The sequence below is a fragment of the Falco naumanni genome, chromosome 2, assembly GCF_017639655.2.
Source record: "Falco naumanni isolate bFalNau1 chromosome 2, bFalNau1.pat, whole genome shotgun sequence".
Classification (NCBI taxonomy): Eukaryota; Metazoa; Chordata; class Aves; order Falconiformes; family Falconidae; genus Falco; species Falco naumanni.
The window spans coordinates 58,981,201-59,001,416 of NC_054055.1; the positions used below are offsets into that span (position 1 = coordinate 58,981,201).

Genomic DNA, 20,216 nt, shown 5'->3' on the forward strand with positions numbered 1-20,216 from the left:
CTGTTGAGATTCTGCTTGTTGCAGGGGTAGAGGAACATATTAGACCATTTGGGAGAAAGAAAAATGGAAAAAGGAGCATATGAGGAAAGAATAAGCAGCAGATAGAGCAAGGAGGAGTAGAAACAAGGGGGAAATAAGAGGGCCATCAGCTGTCGGAAGGAATCTTCCAGCATGGGGTAAAAGAGCAAGCATAGAATAGAAAATGGAAAAGTGGTAAATAGCTGTGGTGAATATTTGAGGGGAATGGGAATATGGAAGTTAACGCTCTGATACGAATGGAGACCTGCCAGAACAGTGGCAGCAGAAGCTGTAGTCTTGAGTTTTTGTGACTATAAACACTAAAAAGCACCCAACAAAACCCCCTCTTTAATTTTAGTATTTTATCATGTTTCAAAGAAATTATTTTTCAGGTACAAAGGTTGTCACAATAAACTTGAATTAAATCCAAACAATTGCTGAATTATTTTGTCTTTTAACTTAAAAGATACTGCTCAATGGCAGTGATACTTGTAGGTTTTATACTCTCCTGTATTCTGATCCCATACAGATATGCACATGCACTCATTGGTATTGCAAACAAACCAGTATTAGTGTGTAAACCAGTTTTCCTGAAAAAAAAGCATATAGTGTCTGTTCTTAAAAAAGAAGGAAGCGGTTTTTTTTTCCTGGTTGTGCTTTAAAAAAGTGCTGCAACAGGTTGTACAACTGAACTGCGGATTCTCCCCTTTGCCTAGCGTGGGTAACGGGCTGGGAGTTCTGCAAGAGTCTTTGTGTTCTTGGAACCTTTGCAACAGCGACCAGCAGGTTCCCAAGTGTGTCAGTGTGGAAATGGAAATTGGAGGAGGCAAAGCAACAGACTTAATTAATTCAAAACCACTAGAAGGGACCGTTGCAGGATGCTTGGTAACATCAGCTTAGAGCATAGATGCTGGCGTGAAGGATGATTCTACTCCTGTTTCTCCTCTCCTTTTTTCCTTAAGTTAGTCCCAGGGGAGGGAGCGGGAATGGCAGCTTGTCAGTGGAAAGTTATGTGGGTGTAGTTTAGGAAGGGCTATAGGCTACCGCGCTATGAAGGAGAAAGAGGGAAGGGCAACTGGAGTACTGGCTGATCAGGTAAAAGAGGGAGGCAATATTATTGGTGCAGGAGAAGGGAAACAAAATAAAGCCCTTTGTTTGTCAGAGGAGTTTTGTTTGGGTTTTTATTTTTTATTTTTTTATTAAGAAAAAGAGAGTTGTGGCAGTGAAAAACTACAAGAAATGCAGTGTGCCAGGCTGAGGAGGCATTGAAAGAGACATGCTGTTACTCCTAGCCCTTATCTACGATGTTGTCCTGGTGTTCTGTTGCCCTTCTTCAGTGTAAAGGGGTGGCTGAGGAGAGGGTGATGGCGGGATGGCCCTCCATTTTTTCCACATCTTCCTGACAATGGTTGCTTAACTTCTGCTTCCAATTATTCTACTCATTCAGTCATACGTGTTTGCTAGCACCATAAATAATGGACTGCTTAAATCTTATGAAAAGGTTCAGGAGTGCATGCAGTACAAAACTTAGTTTCAGTTTGAGCTGATGTTTTTTACAGTAGCATATCAGCATGTATTATCTGCTTTCCTCTCCCCCTTCTTTTCCCCCTTTATCCTTGTCTATGACTTCTGTGAGCTACAGACTTCAATATCTGAAAGAATTAATGTTTTAATTGAAATACATGTTCAGCTCTGAGGGTCAGTGATGTGCTGATCCTGTGTGAGAACTTTATGTGAATGTTTGTGTATTGAAATTACAAAGCTAAAAAAGCCTTTCTCGCTTTTGGGATGGGACTTTGTGTGCAGATAGCCTGCTCTGAAGTGAATTAAAGCAAAACACAAGTTTTGAAAGACAGTTTTGACAGTTGAATGTGGAGGATTTTAGGGGATATTATGACAACTTTTGGAATTGCAGACATGGAGGCTAGCTGGGCAGTAATCACGGGCTTTGAATTTTCTGTGCAAACCTGTGATAATGTTCTTGTTTTAAGTGGAGAGTAACATAATCAGTGCTTCATAATGCTCAGTGCAGAGCTTGTTTAATAATGTTTTTTTATTTTTGGTTAGAGAAATCAACTGGGATGCCTCCTAAACCTCATAGCATTTATTCTTATTCAGCATTTAAATTGATTGGTGATAATTTAGCTTTGCTGTCTTTTAAAAAAAGAGCAACCTCTAGTACTGTACTCCACACGTTGTTTTTGCAATCAGTAAGTATGCAGATAAAGTTCTTTCTCTTCCACTTAGCACAATTTGAAATTGTCAGCAAGTTAAGTCTATTCAGCTGCTTATCTACAGAGAGGCATGTAGGACTCCAATTAACTTTACATGGATAAATGCAGATTTGTGTTTGCAGACGTCAAGATGACAGAAGCTTAATACTGTAAAAAGGCCAATCAACACTGAATATGTTTAGTGTCAATAAATATTTATAGTGAAAACATTGCCTATGGTTTTTTGCCTCGGCGTTCCAATTTCTGATTTTCAGTGAGTAGAAATGTGGTGTAATATCCTGTTCAGAAACCTGCTATAAAATTTTTGTTTTCTATAAAATTAATTTTGTTGTCTTTTTCTTCTTTGTGGTTTCTTGGGAAGACAGTTTAAGAGTAAGGAGGCAAGATAAAGAGACAGGCAGTATGGGGAATAATTTCTTCTGATTATAATTGTATTTATTTTTTTTAATGAGGGCTTCTTCAAATAGTGGTTACTAATCAGCTATGATGAACATTGTGATTAGTGTTCTCGTGTACTCATTAGGCAATAACTACAATTTAACTGGAAAATTAATTGAACCTCAGGAATATGTGTGTGTTATATATAAAACATACAAATATACGATTCTTTGAATTTCATTAGATCTCCAGAAGTTAAGTGCTGCTCCTCTCTCTTACAAATATATTCTGGAAAATAGCGTGTCAAAATTTAAATACAAGTAGTACGTCTCAAATTGAGCTTCTACTGATATAATATTGTGTGAAGGGTACAGCCAAGTGAAATAAACAGAGATACAAGGAACATTGATTATTTTTTATTATATTTTGACTTAGAGAAAAGAAGACTATAGCTGTAACTGTAGTTCTGCATCAGTCTTACCAGTGTAAAAAAATGATGCTGAAGTGAAATTTTGTTTTCTGGAGGGGAAACAAATTGATACAGTGTAGGATTTTGTTTGTTTGTTGGAAATGTCATGGCTTGTCAGGTTAACAAATGTGATATTGTTCCTGGCAGACTGCAGACCTGGTCAAGAAAAAGAAAAATTCCCTGAAAACCACTGCAACATAAATACAATATACTTCAGTTTAGTGTCTAACTTCGCATGAAATAAGCACTGCCTGTTAGCCTCTGTTTGATCCTGTGAGAGTGTGGGGCTAATGTCTGGCCAGTGTTTTGGAAGCAGCAGGTAGTCAGGAGCAAGCTGCTCTAGGGGTCCATATTTCTGCAGCCTGGCAGTTACTCGCACACAGATGGAGACCTTATGAACTTTGACAGAGGTCATGCTAAATTGCAAATCTAAAACTTCTAGACACTGGTACTTTTTTTTTAAAGCCACATGATTTGGAACATCACTAAAGGTATCAAATCAGTTTTGAGAAGTAGATCAGCCATGCAGTCATTGCTCACATAATGACTATGGGGCCTGATAAAGATAGCCTTTTATGATACTTTAAAGGGAAACTTGTGTATTAAATTGTTAAGTAACATATGTGAAGTATGTATGTTATATTGCTTCCCAAACGCCTAGGCTTGTCTGTTCTATTGAACTTGTTAAAGGAATTGTGTAGTTTAAAACATTGCAGAAACCTCTGATTTTTTTGATGCACATGAGTTGGAAATCAAGATACTCCTGGTATTTTTTTGATTTCACGTCTTTTGGAGCAGTCAGTTGAGACACCAAGCTCTGTCATCTGTCATCAGCCATCATCTCACCAGGGTTCTTATGGCAGTTTAGGAAAGAAAAACATGAGATGATCTGGTTACACATTGTAGTGTGTTTAAATCCCGGTTTCAAAGTCAGGGAGCATTGAAGAGCTCCTCTTTGTCTTCTGATTATATTCCTGAAGCTGTACTTAATAGATTAAAAAAATCTCTGTGATGTTTCAACTTACTGTTCAAATGGGAAAATTTGGGGGGGATTTTGTAGCAGCCAAAGAAAGACTTTGTCTCCAAGTTACAGTAATTTAGCATAAGATCTTTTGAAAAATTTTTTGTTTAGTGGAGATGAAATGTGAGTTTCATTCAACGTTTATGAAATCAGAGTCCATGAATGACTATCTAGGTCACAGACAGCAAGTAGGACAGTCCTCTTTTAATCAAATGGTCAAATTTTTATCTTGTCATCACTGAACTGGTTGTGTAATGTGCTACTTAATGGCTCATGAACTACTCTTTAAAGCTATGACTTCATGATTCAGTGAGGCTGAGCCTGACTCTCACTCCGTGTGTTGAAAGTGGTTTCAGTGACGGCCACACAGAGAGCTTGAAAATTCACACCAGCAGCAGACTATAGGGGGAAAAAAGCTTTGAAACTGTTTGAACTGGTCTGCATATAAAATAACAAGAATGTTATTCATGCTTCTGAACTGGAAAAACAGAAAGTAGGAGCGCAAAAGAATCTTGTTCTGTAGCTAAAGCAATTTGCAGTTGCTGTACTGCTAGTGTCTTTGAGATCTTGATAGAGGAAAAAAATCTGAATAGCTGAATTTACAGTTGAGAGACCTGAGTTTCCAATGAACTCTTATTCATGTTAAACTAGAGGTATTAGAAAAAAAACGTGCAAATAACTTTGAGTCATGTCATCACCGTATTAATCATAATAATTTGTAAGTAAACATATCTAAAGTTGAATTTCAGAATCTTGTGCTTTACAAGAGATATGGGTGCACAATCAAACTTTTACAAGATAAACTGGTTTGTGATGTGTTCTGCATTTTATACTTCATGGTGCATATCCAACACCAGAGTTCATGTGACCTGGCAAATGCAATGTGATTTGGAATTGCCTGTTCCTCTGACACTGGGAGGAAAGAATGTGAATTACTTTGTATTTCCTGAAGGGTGAGAATGTGCACACTGCACAGCTGAGGTTGGATAACCTCTTTCCTGTAGTAGCGTCCTCATTTATCCATACCTGTAATGGATGTGACAGCTGCAGCCAGCACTTACAGTTTATGCTTCTAAATTGCATGTCTATTTTAGCTTCTTCTAAGAAATACTAATATTTATGAGTTATATTGTCTGTAGTCATGTTGGGTTTGAACTGTTGTGGCTCTTCAAATTTTCTTTTACAATCTCTTTCCAAAATTGAGAATGGAGTTGAGATAAAGATGATGTTTTTCTTACCTGCATAATTTTAAGTTTTCCTTTTCAGAAATGACCTGTGTGGTATTCTCAAAAGAGAAAGTACATCCTCTTTGGAAATTGTTTGGAGTGCAGTAACCAGAAGATAATTTAAATTGTCTGGGCTTTTTTTTCCTCAGGGATTTTTTAACCTGTCCTGTCTTTTCCTCTCCTACCTCCTATAAAGACTTCTTTGTATTTACTGTTTCAATGACCATCGTATTCAGTGCTAAACTGCAACTACTTCTGGCAAAGTTTAGTTTAGCATGAAGTTACAGACTTAGTTACACAGCCCAGTTAAATTCAAAGAAAAAATAAAGCTTGAAGGATATAAAAAAGTCATCTAGTCCCACTGTCTGAACTAAGGTATACCAACTATATCTGTGTTCTGATAGATGTTTCTTCCACTGGTTTTTAAACTTCTTTTCACTGACTCCAGAATATCTTCCCAGGCAATCTTTTTTCCAGTGTTAACTATCCTGACTACATATCTTGCACTGACACCAACTCCTGATTATGTTTTTTCCAGCCTGTGCTGGAAACGGGATATGGTTTATTCCTTTCCTCTCTGAGAAAACAAATTAATCTTTTACTCATCTATGAGGAAGGGGTCGATGACTTACTGTTTTGTGTGCAATTACTGGACTGACAGTGGCAGCATCTTTTTTGCTGTGTAGCTTTAGATTATGTTTGTTAGAAGTGTCTTTCTTTGGTACAAAAAGGTGAAAAGAAGGGAAGGAAAAATACAAAAGAAAGAAAGAAAGAGAGGAGACAGGCTGAGAAGTGGAATGAAAGGAGATGAAGAAATTAAAAAAAGTATAATATTCGAAGAAATTAGATGACAAAGGTGGCTGTAAGGGCTCTATGATAATTAATTTTTAATTAAAGAAATAAATTAGGGTGGGGTGGCTATATGCCTAGCAGGGTCGTGGAGTGGTGCTAAAGGGTGAACAGGGCATTTGGTAAAAGAATTGGCCAGGCATAGTTGGATAAAGGTACTTACAGAGCAAGGAATAGATTTCTTTGTTTTGTAAGTTTTACACTTAAAAATGATTAAAGAGTTATAAACTTTTATGTAAGTGATAAAACTTTTTACTCTCATTGATTGTTGTGATTGGGGATTAACATGGCGCATATCTTCCCCATGAGTGTGTGTATATGCGGTGGCAGGTTGACAAGGTAGAGCAGGGTTCATTGGAATTGAGCTGATACATGCAGTCATGACTAATCTGTCATTTCAAGGAGGTGCCTCTGGTCTTGCCTGTCTGCTGGGACTAAACCAAAAGTCTTTTGGTAGTGGTTGCTGTCATTGACTTAACTAGGTGTTTGAATTAGTCTTGATGAGGAGAAAATTTGGAATGTTTACTTCTTAACCAAGTGTTTAAGGAGGGTACCTTGAGGCAGGAGTGACACAAAACTGGTAAATCTGCATTGATCGCATCAGTATTGTGGTCTCTAAGTTGTAAACAGGTATTTATTTCACAAACATAAGAGCTTATATTTTTGTAAGTTGTTTCCTACTGTAATGTGTGATTAATATGTTTACCTGATTTTGTATTGATATTTTTGTTTTCAGGTGTGGCTCACAATATTTCTTTACTGCGAGAAGTGATCATCCATCCACGTTTTGTTCAAGGAGACATCAGCACTAAATTCCTTCCCGAAATCTATCCTGATGGTTTTAAAGGTTTGTTCCATTTGGGAATATTTCTTATTTTTCTTGAGCGGTGTTTTTTCTGATGATTATTCCTTTATATTTATAGGCTGACATGTTCCCCAATCAGTCTTTACTTTCCCCCCCCTCAAATGTATCTGTACATGCGTGCAATTAAAATTTTAAAATAATGTGTAACATAATTGAAACAGTTACTGTCTTTACTTTCAAGAAGGTGAAATACTTACTCCTAGTGACAAAATAGTAAAGGCAGTATATCCAAAGACAAGAAAAAAAATTTGTAGGTGATACATAAAATAAACATCAATTCAGCTCTACTATGCTCTTGTCTTTTATTACAGACAGTACTTCTACTGTTAACTGAGGATAGGGTTTCTCTTTACTCAACACTGTTGTTTCTCCAGTGAGTTTGTGCAGCATCTTTTGGGACCCTTTGTATTCTGTAGCATTATCTGGAGGATCTGGCATTTTATCACATGATTTCAGGAACCTGGTCTTTAATGCTCATTACACACAGTAATGGGCATCACCTTGAAATTATTAACTCGTACACTAGGTTAACATAAACACAAGTGCAAATGTTTCTTTACAACATCCTGAACAACTCAGTTTTTAAAATGCATAACAGTAGGTAGAGAAATGTAAGTAAACAAGTAGATTGGTTTCCTTTCACAAGGATCAAATTTTAAAAGGTTGTCTCCTCTCTCAGCTGAACTGCTGCAGATGCTTTCTTGACTCTGTCCTTCCATACGGGCCTCACACCTCAGCTGGCATTCATCAGGCAGAACTTCTTTCTTATTTAAAAAGAACCCCCAAAAACAACCAACCAAAACCCAAACAATGCTTATAGCTCATCATTCATGTGTCCTTTATGGAGATTCCTTTCTCCCCCATTCATCATTAATCCAATGTGGCACAATCATCCCACTTTGAAGACAACGCTGACAGACTGGCAGTCACTGGACATGCTTGGCACCATGCCAAATTCTAGTCCCATTAAGGAGCAGAACAGATTTTTATTACCTCAGGACTCAGCGTGTGAGCTTGTGGATGAATATTCTTTGCACCAGAACTACTTTGTCATGATGTAATTGGCAACTCTATGTGATAGTCTTACATGTGGTATTACTGCATCCATCTTGTTATTGGCTCCTGACTGAGACCACAGCAACAGGCATTAGTCACCTTGGGTGGCAGTAAGCTTGTGATGGTTGAAGCTCAGATGTTCCTTTGTTGTCTTTGCTAAGGTGTACTTAACTAATCTTCAGGTAACTCAGCTGGCTTTCATCCAGCATAGACTTGAGGGTACTCTGATCTGCTGTGAAAGATCAGTGCTGCTGATTAGCTGGTCTGTCTCCCTTTTTTGTCACTTTAATACAGAATCCCATGTCCTGTCTCTTTGATGATTCTGGGACTTTTTAGGCCCTTTCCTGAGTGGATTCAATTCCATAAGCCACTATAAACCTGCATTTTTTATTGTTACTGCTTTTGTTGGGGTAGTTTTTTGAGAGTCCTTAGGTCGATATAGTTCATGAAGGAATCTGGTGAACTTCAGCAGATGTGAAAAGTGAGTGGCTAGGAATGGGGGAGAAAGGTGAGGATGTAAGATGTTAGATAGGTTTATACCATGTGGTGAAAAGGCAGCCACACCTGACACAATTGAGAACAACAAAAACATAAACCATTCTGCCCTTATTGGTGATAATGTGTCTGTTGGGTCCCTTGGTCACTTGTAAGAAGCTGGGATCAGTTTTACTGACTCAGGAGACCCCTTGCTTTTTGCTTTGTATTTTTGACTATGGAAAGGCACCCTCATCTTTTGTTCTTTTATTCTTGTTTTAATATTTTGTATGGCAATGTTAACCTGTATGTAATCAGTTAACTAATGGCTGGTCAGAACAGGAAATTTGTTTTGGGCTGTCTGACTTGAACAGTATATGCACATATTTGTGTGCACATACACACATATAAATGGCTGATTAGTGTCCCAGTCTGAGGTAAACAGTAATACTGTATGAACACATTCTTAAAGATGAGCTTTTACTCTAGACACCAGAAGACAGAAGAAGAGACATTGTCACAGTTCATCATAGAAACTAATGAATGGCATGTGAAATGACTAGACTTTGTTCCTGCTGGATGAAAAGTCGTCGTCTTCTTCCATGTATCAAATACAAGCATACAGTAGCCTTCTTAATGATAAAAACATGCAGATATCATTATTGCAAAGCGTTTGTATTTCAGGTCAAGAATACTTATTCATGAATACTGATTCAAAGCTCACTGAAGTAATTGAGAGCCCTTTTAATGATGTAGTTTGCACTGGATCAGACCCTTCTGGCTTAAAAAAAAAGTCAGTGAGTTGAATCAGAGGGTAGTTTTTTAAACTGAAAAATATTTCTGCAAATACAGACTCAAATGGGAACTGGTGAAGGCGAACAAGGGTGGTAGGCAAATGATGGGTAGAAGCTCAGCAGGAGAAACAAAGGCAAATTAACTTCGCAATTTAAGCCCTCTACTTTTTCAACTAAATACCTGGGGTATGCTTTGCTAGGAGAATTTGAACATTAAGCAGCTTCATATATCTTAATGTTATTTATAAAAAACATGTAGCTGTAAAAAAAGGTCTGGGATAATCTGAAAATTTAAGAGTAACGTGTAGCCAAAGTGTCTTTGGAAACACCTAGAAGTATGTGCCCTTAACAGTAGGAATCCATACCAACAGTGTTTTAAATTTGGAAAACTTAAGAAATAAAAAAAAAAATTCAATGAAGATAGGTGCTATGTTAGTGCTTGAGCGCAATCTGGTATGTTTCTTTTGTAAACTACACAATTGGCACTGTTGGTCTACACTGATGATTAAGTAATGAATGTTGGCTGGGTTCTGTCTGGTGACTGCATGAAGTACTGACCCATTTCTTATGTGCATTTTTCTTCAAATATAAACGTTAAGTTTAGCCTTACTTAAGAAGAATAAAATAAGCGATGCTTTGTTTTCCAGTCTCATATTCAAGGGTTTCGTAAGTTCTTTATTAGAAGGCTTTTACTATAAGCTAAGAAAAAATTAATTACTAGAAATACCTTGGCAGCTTTTCCATTAACCTGTGATGCCCACTTCAAATTACATCTGGAATGGGAATGTTTAGTAATTTCCATGATTAGGCTTTAAGTCTTTTTCTTCACTTCTTTAAATAAGCATTCATTAACAAAACCAGTTTGTGTATTGCAAGTTCTTTTAAAATATTGCTGTGCTGAGACTAACCTTGCTCAGCATATGATTGGTGTGGGAAGACAGCTGCTGTCGTACCCCTCTGTTGTCTATACGAGGGATGGATGACTAGAATGACGGTTGGCAGTGGGTCAGCTGGAGTGGGTTATTGCTCTGAGCACACATGCATGTTTTGGGAGGAGTGTGGATCTGAGGGTAAGTGCAGCAACACTGATTAGGTCAGGTGGCACAGATACTTCTGTCTTAGAGTGGGCTCCAAGCACTTTGCTCACGGAATAAAAATGTTTACCAAACTTGCAGGAGTAGTCCGTACTACTAGATAGAGTATTGCCAGATGAGCTGTTCTCCTACAGCTTCCATATGCTTCTGTACTTCCTAACCTGACTGGTGAGAAAGCAATATATTATCTATTATCCCTATTTTATAGGCACAGAAAGTATCTCTTTTTTTGCAAAGATCCAAGAGGAGTGTTTGAACAAAGAACAAATTAAACTTGAGGATCCTTGGGTTAGTATCCTGTTCATTGGAGCATTCTTTGTGGTTCAGTCTGTTTCACAGCCCGTCTTTTCCTAAATAACTGTTTCAGTATCGAGACCTTTTTTAAATGGTCCACTCTTCCTGTTTATTAAATGATGTCTCAAATGCTTGGGCAGTCTCTTTGGGAGAGGCATCCTGCGCAAAGAGAAATGGGGCATTTTCCAAGAGATTATTGCGAAAGTCGTACCAAAACACAGGGGGAAAAAATCATTTACTTCTCTTCTAGGATGTTTACCTCATTTGGGGGGAGAGGAAGAGCAGCAGTTCTGATGGACAAACCTTTATGTTAACTGATTTCTAATACAGAAAGAAAGAAAGAGGATGCACCTCTCATGCAATTGTGTATTGGTTCCAAAGGCTGTGTGTGAAGTGAAGGCTCTTGGATACATTGTGTTTGTCATAATTATATGGGCTGGAGGAAATGATTACTCTGCTTAACACTTAATAAACCACCTCTGGAATACTGTGCTCTGTTTTAACCCCCTTATGCATGTAAGAAAGATGTCAATAAACTTGAGTAAGTCTAGGGAAGAGCCACCAGGGTGGCGGTGGGATTAGAACAGAGGACCTGTGAGGAGAGGCTGGGAGAACCAGGCTTGTTTAGCCTGGAAACAAGAAGGCTTCGGGTGGTCCTAATGGCAGCCTTCTCGTACCTCTCGGGAGGGTTCCCAAGAAGATGAGGCTAGGCTCTTCAGTGAGTTGCACAGCAGCAGAGCAAGAGGCGGTGGTCATAAAATGGAGATTTTCAAGATCTGACTGCACAAGCCCTTGAGCAACCCAGTCTGAATTTGATGTTGGGGTTGCCTGGTGGGGAGTGGGGGCACAGTGAATAAACTGAAGACCTCCCAGGGTCCCTTCAACCTCAGTCATTCCATGGTTCTGTTATGAATGAAAACACTTTTTAGGTGAATTGGGACTGTAGAGATGACTTAAATATATGTCTGGAGACTTCTGTTATTTGCTGGAGGGGGCAATGCAGCTTTTCCTGACTGTGTTACTGTTAGGAAGGAGAGGATGATTGGTGTTGATTCCATTCATCTTCTGCACACTGGAATCTAATTTTTGTTTTAATTTTATGAAGCTACTGGATTATAAAAATTGAATTAACAGCTTGTTTGATTTTCTTCTTTCTGACAGGTGAAACTAAGAAACATTTCTTGTCTGTCACTAATCTCTTTATAATTCAAAATAGTAGAGGTTTCCTTTCTGTATGCTGTAGCATCCATCCTGTAAGTGATTGCAAGCTCTCTGAGAGACATACTTCTTCACTATTCTGAATGGTTTGAGATTGCAGATGCAGACAATATTGTCTTTTTTTTACCATGGATGGAGCAAAGCCCAGCTGGACTTCAGAAGAAATTAAACTCTTTAATAGCATCCAGCTTTGTTTTCTGTCTACTTGGTGTACATGCCATTTCTAATGGTCAACTTAAAAATCCATTGGGGAAAAAATTTGAGCCAGAACAGAACCTAGGAATGATATAAACAATGCCTGTGTTGATATGGATCTGAATTACGCATTGCACTGTCTCTTACCCATTTTGCCTTTAATATTTATTCTTCCCAATCAGAAAACAGTCACTTTTCAACTATTAAGTAACAGACCAGGGTACATAACCAGGGCTTGTTTGATTTTGATTTTTTTTTTTCCTCCTGTAATTGATAGTAGGAAACACATTTCTAGGACAAAATGCAAATGAGACTGTTATGGGAAAAATGACCTTTTATGTAATTTAATTTGAAGGTGGTTATGTAAAGTAATTGCATGAACCTTTTTGACTCAGCTTGGGGGATACAGGGATAATATTGATTTAAGCAATCATAACATCAGGGAAATGAGAGAAAACGCTTTTTCCTTGCCTTCCTTCCAACCAGGGTTCTGTCATTTAGTAGTAATAGATGCGTGCGATCTAGTTTTAAATAATATGAACAACAGTGCTTCCACTCCTTTACTTGTGACTTAATTTTATAGCAATTAATCCTGTTTTATGTTCACCTTATATAATTCAGCTCAGTGATGATAGTGGTAATGCAGAAGTGTATCCCAGGTTATGCAGAGAGATTTGGAAGCCACCAGCTCCACATTTTATGGTGGAGACAAAATCTCTGTGTAGCCCAGGAGTCTGCAGTGATGAGTGTAGGAAAGAGCAATGGCAGAACTTCCCATGTTGGAAGCTGGGGAACCTTTGCTACACTTATTTTACACCCTGTCATGGCAGCGCTTGGATAAATGCACCAGAGGTAGCTTTGTAACTTTTAAGATTGATCTTCTGCGTGGTGAATGTGAAAGGCTGCATTGTTACATCTTTATTGATTGTGAGTATTAACTTATACCTCAAGACACCCAATTGAAATCCCGAAGGGTAGCTTCTAAAGTAAAGTAATACTTGGAGTGAAAAAAAGGTATCACTATCTGGAACATTTGTGTATTTCCAAATAAAGTAATGTAATTGAAAGTTTAACTGCAAAATTGTTTAAAATTCTGCTGAGCACAGCAGCAGAGCAAGACCAAAAGGCAAGGGAGACTGGACTGGAGTTCAGGGAACTGAGGCAGTACGGACAGCAGCCTGTCTTGTGTAACAAAGGTAAACTGCCATCCTTAGGAAGCAGCCTTTAATCAAGTTTCCCATGTATGCCTCCAAAGTTATGCTAAGGACGTTCTGTTGGTACTTTATTGTATCTTTAATGCCAATGACCAAAACCTAATTTTGGTATGTTCTTGTTAACAGTTTATATAATCTCCCAGAAATCTCACACTGGATACTGCAGTCATGACTTGTTTTCTGCTTGCCACATCTGTGCCACAACTAATACAAATAGTGATGAATAGAGGAAGCAGATAATTTTTTTTCATGTTTGTGATAGTAAAGTGGTGAATGTAACTGTTGATCAGTTGTTAACCTGTTTCAAATTATTGACCTTTGTTCACTATTTGGAGTTTGATTTTTATTGAAGATACAGGGAGAAAATAGTTTTCGCAGCACAGCAAGCGCAAAAGCAGTTATTGATTTCATCCAAGATGAAGGTCGTGCAATAAAACCTTCATATTGGGATCTTCCTGGGTTTACTTTGTTCCTTTAGATGAGTTGATATTACCAGTGTGTGTTGGAGCAGGTGGAAACATGCAGTTTTGGTCACATGGACTTGTCATGGGTGTTAGGCAGGGTGACTGAAAAGCAAAGGTTTTAGGATAGATTCCTGATGTATCTTTAGTTGAGATATGTAAACAAATCATCAGTTTTAGATACAGCACTTTGGAAAAATGATCTCAGAGCTTCTTCACCGTGTGTAAACAATTGGAAAATTGGCACATTTCAGAGCCAGATAGTTGATGTTATTGCATTGTATAATTATGTAAGGCTTATATGTACACATATGTGTGCCTGTATACACAAATAGTACAAAAGTTCAGCATTTTTTGACTTTGGCTTGTCAATCAGTTTTTCTACTAACTGGCAAAGGAAAGATCGAGTTTCTTTCTCAGGTCAGTTCCTCAACCTCTCAACATTTGTATTTCTACATTAATTTGTTAAGAGTGAAGACAGTTTCCATTTCAGGGCAGATGAATAAACACCGAGCAAAGGAAGTTGCAGTAATCTTTAGCCAGAATACATTGATGTGGACTAAATTAAAAATGGATTGATGCAGATTTTCTGGCTTTTGTTATTTTTAAATTTACATTTTATGGCCTGTGACAGCTCCTTTGTACTGTTAGCTGGAACTGTAATGCTTGTGTTTCCATCACTGTGGCTTGATTGCATTGCTGAGGTGGACTCTAAGCAGCCTCTTTACCTATCCGTATTTAATATTCCCAGTGGAATGGTGTGTCCTGTGCAGAACATGTCCTGTTTTGAAATTGTGCACTTGTTACTGTAAAGTGTGCTGCAGTCCTTTTCAGAGGCCTCCATTCTGGGTTTTCTTGAGGATTGTATTAGTCTTATTTTATGCTACTGATAGAAATTGTCGCTTGCTAGTGACCAGTACCGGGGAATGTGAATTGGCATTACATGCAGTATGGTGGCATTGATGGGAGAGTGGAGATGTGGAAGGGAGCTGCGTTGACTGTTTCTCTGCTGCAGGACTGGAGTGCCCCCCTGGGCAGAGTTGCTCAGGGAGATACAGCTTTCTGAACCCCTTCCCCCTCTCTTTCCCCATCCCTTCATGTGAAATCTGTACTTGCCATAGATGGTGGCATTTGCTGTCATACATACACATAAAGCACTTCTTGAGAGCTGTGTTGTAACTGAGTTTAGCTAAGTCTTTCAATCTTAACCTTTATCTTTTTTTTAATATTATGTGTTCTGCTACACTCCTGTCTGGCTTTTGAAACACTCTTGATTTCATTGGTGCAAAATCTCGCTCCTGAGGGTAAAGTTTGCCTCTTCTTCTCCATGACAATTCAGCTTTGCACATCTTGTCCTCTTCTACATCAACTTTAACTTCCTGCCCCTGCCTTATGGACAGAGTACTTTACTTGTCCTTTAGTGCTCCCTCTCACATCAGTTTTGACTGTTCTGCTTCTCTGGTGACACCAGTCTTGGCCAACTATTTGCCAGCTTTTCATACCAAATCTGTGTTGTGCAGTTTCTAACCTAAAGATGAGGAGGGCAAAGTTCTGTCACTGTGCTCTGTCTTTTAGCCTGCTGAATGGACAATTTAATTCCTCGTTAACCTTCACTTTCAGGAGCAAGGCCAGGCGGGAGAAAAACTATTTCCAACCACGTTGGTTTGCATACCTTTTTGTCCAAACCTTTATTAACTTGCCTGCATTCAGACTGTAGGCCACTTTGAGCCATTTTCCGCTTATGAAGCGCCAAAAATGACTTTGACTCCGTTAGTTGCAAACTAATGCTTATACTAATGGCACTAAATGACCCAGGGTTGACGTGTAGTTTTGTCCCTGTTTATTTCTGGTGTTTATACTGTTGCGTTATCTCTTTTGTTTGGAAGATCTGTAGCCTTTGCAAGGTAAAGTACTGAGGAAGGATGCTGTATATTTGAGTAAGTTCTAATGTACAGATGGATTCCTTACCAGCATGAGACGCAGTATGTCAACCAATGACATTTCTGTAACAAAAACAAGATGCTGCAGCATCGTTCAGTTTGGGTTTTTTTTAGTTGTCTAATTGTTTTTAACAGAGGTACCAGTGTTAGCAGTAGGGCTAATCTGTATGAAAACATGCGATTTAAACTCTGAAACTCAAAGCGTCTGCTATGCTAAGCCTCCTCTTAATTTAGAGCGAAAAAAATGTAGGCTTCATGTATAAAGACTGAGCAGTGTGGGTAGTTGTTACTTTTTGTCTGTGTGGTCTGAGGTATCTTAACTTTTTTTTTTTTTAAACTAATTTCTGAAAACTAGGACACAACTTGACAGATCTTGAAAGAAGAGAACTACTGGCAACAGCAGCATCTTTGTACGTGGCTGAACAACTGAGATCACAGCAATTTCTAGGAACTCAAAGGTAAGTTCATTTCTAGGAACTTAGATGTGCTGATGCATTTTGTTAATGGCATCTTCTCATGCACAAGAGACACTGGTGAGAAACTGCATGGTTTCTTAATATAGTCTTTTTTCTAAATGCAAATGAGCTGTGGCTTACATTTCCCTACTCACACAAGTCATATGTGATTATTTTTATTCTACATATTAGCAAACTAATAGGCACAAAAATGTGTTACGAGCCAGTACAGTAATTAATGCGCATCAGGAGTTTCATTAATGCAAAATGTTGCTGCGTTAGTAACTAACCACAAATTGAGCATCACAAATTTCCCATGTGCCCATTTGAAGTGATCTAAGCACTTTGGGATAATATGAATATTCAGCTACAAAGCTTTAAAATATTGTGGATTCATGAATAATTTGCTACCTTGATGAAGAACCTTGGTAGTTTAGGGTCTAATTCTGAAAAGACTTTCTGATGGTAAATGCTGGAAGAGCCAACACCTTGGTTTAAGTGTGGGGTTTTTGGTGCTTTTGTTCCCTACTCCCTCATTCTTTTGGGATCATAGCTGCTAGTAACCTCGGTAGTACTGTTAATTGGCCAGCCATTGCAGTAGCTTGTGTTGAAATATTAAATCACTACTTTTTGGAACAACGTGGTTTTTTCCTCTAGGATATTTCTGGCTTTTGTTGTCCTCTGGCCCATCACTGTCAATGCCTTGAGACCTTGTATTAGAACAACTGAATTTGTGAAACTTGCTTGGGTAGTTGGTGTTTGCAGTAGTTGCATACAGTGAATCATAACTTCAACATGTCTCTTTCTTCTTGCCTCACATTCTTTAATGTTGTTGCGTGCGTGTGTGTTTGTGTGAGAGGGAATTCAGAATGCAGGATAGACATTATTCACATTCCATGCCAGTGGTTTGACAGTGTATTCTATTACTGATTTTACAGTGGTTAGGAATAAATCAAATGTGGTTTCAAGAAATCTTTATTTTTATTTGTACCCGTGAAGATAAATAGTACCATATGGTGTTAAAAAAAAAGTAAAAAAGAAAAAAAGAGACACTTAGGGCAAGCATAACGGCTTTGTGATACATAGCATATGTAGGGCTAGGTCATTTCTTGCCTTATGCACCTATAGGGGAAAGTAAAGCACCTTTTTATTTCCTTCCATGAGTTATATCCTCTATAGCAAATGGCATAAGGAGAAGAACAGACACTTGAAGGCCACTGTTCTCTAAATAAAAGATGAATGAGGGGAAGTGAGGAGGAGCCTTGATTGTAGTTTTTACTGGCCAGTGTAGGAAGTTAAGTAGTCTGGTACTGCTATTGAGAAGTAATGGATTACTTTGTACTTAGAGTAAGGATAGGAATTGTTGATTTAAGTAGTGATTCTTGAAAGTGCTGTTCCATTCCTTGCTCTAATTTGATTTATTTTTTTTTCCTCTGACCTGTGAAACGTTCTTACTTGCTAGAGAGAAAAGGAGTCCAATTTTTGAAGCATGTTTTAATGTTTTCTTTCTATTGCAACTATTTTCTTTCAATACTAGGTGTCTGTGTATCTTAATAGAAAAGATACATATAACTACTTTAACTGAGATACCAGATATGTAAACGAAGCGTTGCATTGAGCAATCAAACATGGGCATTCATGTTTCTTTGTGCTGCTTTAGGGAAACAAATACACCCCTGCTTTGAAAAAAGCTAGCTTATTTTTGGAGTCCTAGCCCAATTCCCTCACATACATCCCTCCACTGTGAGCAGAGAAGGCAGCAGAGTCTGACCACACGAAGTTTGTAAGACTAGAGTAAGGTCTGATTTTTCTGATTCAGACCAGATTTCAGTGGTGAAGCAACAAATCTTCTCAGTACGGGGAAGATCACTTTCTCTTGCCATGATGGGGTGTACTTATGTTGAGCTCAGCTTTCAAAGGATGGTCTTTTCTGTCTGCTGAGGCATATGCAGCTCAGGAATGAATCCTTCAGAAGTTGAGCCTTAAAATTTTCTCCCAGTGGTGGCTGAGTGTGGTTCATGTTGAATAGGTCGCGGTTTCAATCCACATACATTGTTAAATCTACTTGTTTTTGTGATAGTAAAGCTGTGTGTTTGAGGCCAAGTAAGGACAAGATAATGCAAAAAGTCTTACTGGTGAGTAACTTCTGAAGAAAACCAAACCCGATAATGATACCCTTTCTGCAAAATCATGCAGCTTCTTCAGAGGAAAAGTCAAAGAAAGGCAGAATGAGGTCAAAGGGTTGTGTAGTCTTCTGGACAGTGTTCTCCATTCCTGAGAGCAGTTAGTGGACTCCCTCTAGAGGAGACTGAGGACCGTGGAGCATGGAAGTTACTGCAGTCCCATCAAGGATCCTTCACAGCATGTCCTTAATTTATCCAGACAGCTTCCGACTTGTTTTTGAAGGTGTTCCATGTCATGGGTACGTTTTAGGGACCAGGACTGTGGCCATAGAAAGCATATCTTTATTGGTATGACTGCAGTCTGTTTGAAAAATGTTAGTAAACAAAAAGTGCAGAGTAGGAACCTGTGCTACTGGCAGCAAATCAAAAAGGCCAGTTGTGATCTTCGAATGCAGTTCACTGTGGCAGAATTGGGCATTTGGAGTCTGTGTGAATTTTAAATCCATGTTGGAGGATGTAAGCAGATTAGACAGACTGTATGCTCCAAAGTTGATCCATAACATTCTCCTAATGGTTTGGAAAAGTACGTTGACATGTTGATCATAATTTTCAAAATTTCAGCTCTGGCACAATTTATGTTGACAGCATTTTTTTCTTTTGCATGCACTGAAAACAGTTTTTGTGTAAGGAATTGCACTGAAAAGTAGTATTTTGAAATCATGCATTATTTCTTCTAAATTTGTCACAGCTGTGAAATAGATAGTTTTCTGCTGAACTTGACTTATATACTTGTCTTTGGTTTTGGTTTGTTTTCTTTTCCCATTTGGGAGCCATATTTATAATATGCATTCTTTTCACAACAGCAGGGGTATTTTGTGTTCCCTTTTTTCCCCGTGATTTATTCAGCCCAAGGTCCGGATTGTTATTCTTCTAGTCAGATAGACAGAAAGAAAGAACCATGCTTGGAAGTCTTCACAGAAGCTCCACCTTTCACTATCAGGGCTACTGAGACTGTAATTAGACGAAATGCAGCTGAGTGAGATTAAGGAATCGGTCCCAGCCTGCTCCTCCCTTGGTCTCTGCCTTTCCTCTTCCTCCCCCAGGTATGCCAGGGGGTGATTTTGTGGTTTCTACTCTGGTTCTTCTAAAATGACCCGTATTGGTGTCGAAACAGTTTAATAATACTTTATTTTAGATTATTCTGACAGAGGCAGGTGAAGTACTCATGACAAGTGAAATTATTCTGAAAGAGGTACAAGAGTGGGAATGTGTAGCAAAGAGGAAGAGTTGAGCAGAGGATGGCTCGTAAAAGGGATGCAAAGAGTGGGCATTAGCTCTGTGCCACAGATGAGAGCAGTAGCACCTTCATGATGGGGGTTCTCCTCTACGGTTCATGGTATTTGCAGGGGTGTGACTGGAAAACACGCACTTTGCAACCCTCTGGGTGACCGAATCGTCAACTGTAAGGTTCTTGCTGGAACACGCTCTGATGAGCCTTTGCCTCATTAGGATCAAACACCCAACTTTCTTCAGCTAGATTCAATTAGACACGACCCCTGTAGTGGAATTCTTTGTTGTAGTAGTTTCTGTGGCGTTGAGGTTAATACAGGCCACAAGCCGAAGGCCAGTTTGCCTTTCCTGTGTTAGAATAAATTGTATTATGATTTGGGTGGAGCACCCACAGGTGAGTTTCCACTGTCTATGTTGCTGTGTGCCCCTGCCCTCACCAACAGTCTCCTAGGATTAATTTGCTAACCATTAGCTAGAACAGCTGCTGGAGACGTGTACATGCTCAGAGTTACAGGAATATAGACATTTACTTTTGTGATACAATTGAA

At 38.6% G+C, this 20,216-nt stretch overlaps 1 protein-coding gene across 1 annotated transcript in view; it reads left to right on the forward strand.

Annotated features, from left to right (window-relative positions):
* Positions 1-20,216, forward strand: part of PCCA (propionyl-CoA carboxylase subunit alpha) — a 287,945-nt gene that overhangs the window by 136,119 nt on the left and 131,610 nt on the right. Inside the window, exons 18-19 of the mRNA XM_040584163.1 lie at positions 6,932-7,042; positions 16,156-16,258. Of these exons, the coding sequence (XP_040440097.1) occupies positions 6,932-7,042; positions 16,156-16,258 (214 nt within the window). The remainder of the gene's footprint in view (positions 1-6,931; positions 7,043-16,155; positions 16,259-20,216) is intronic.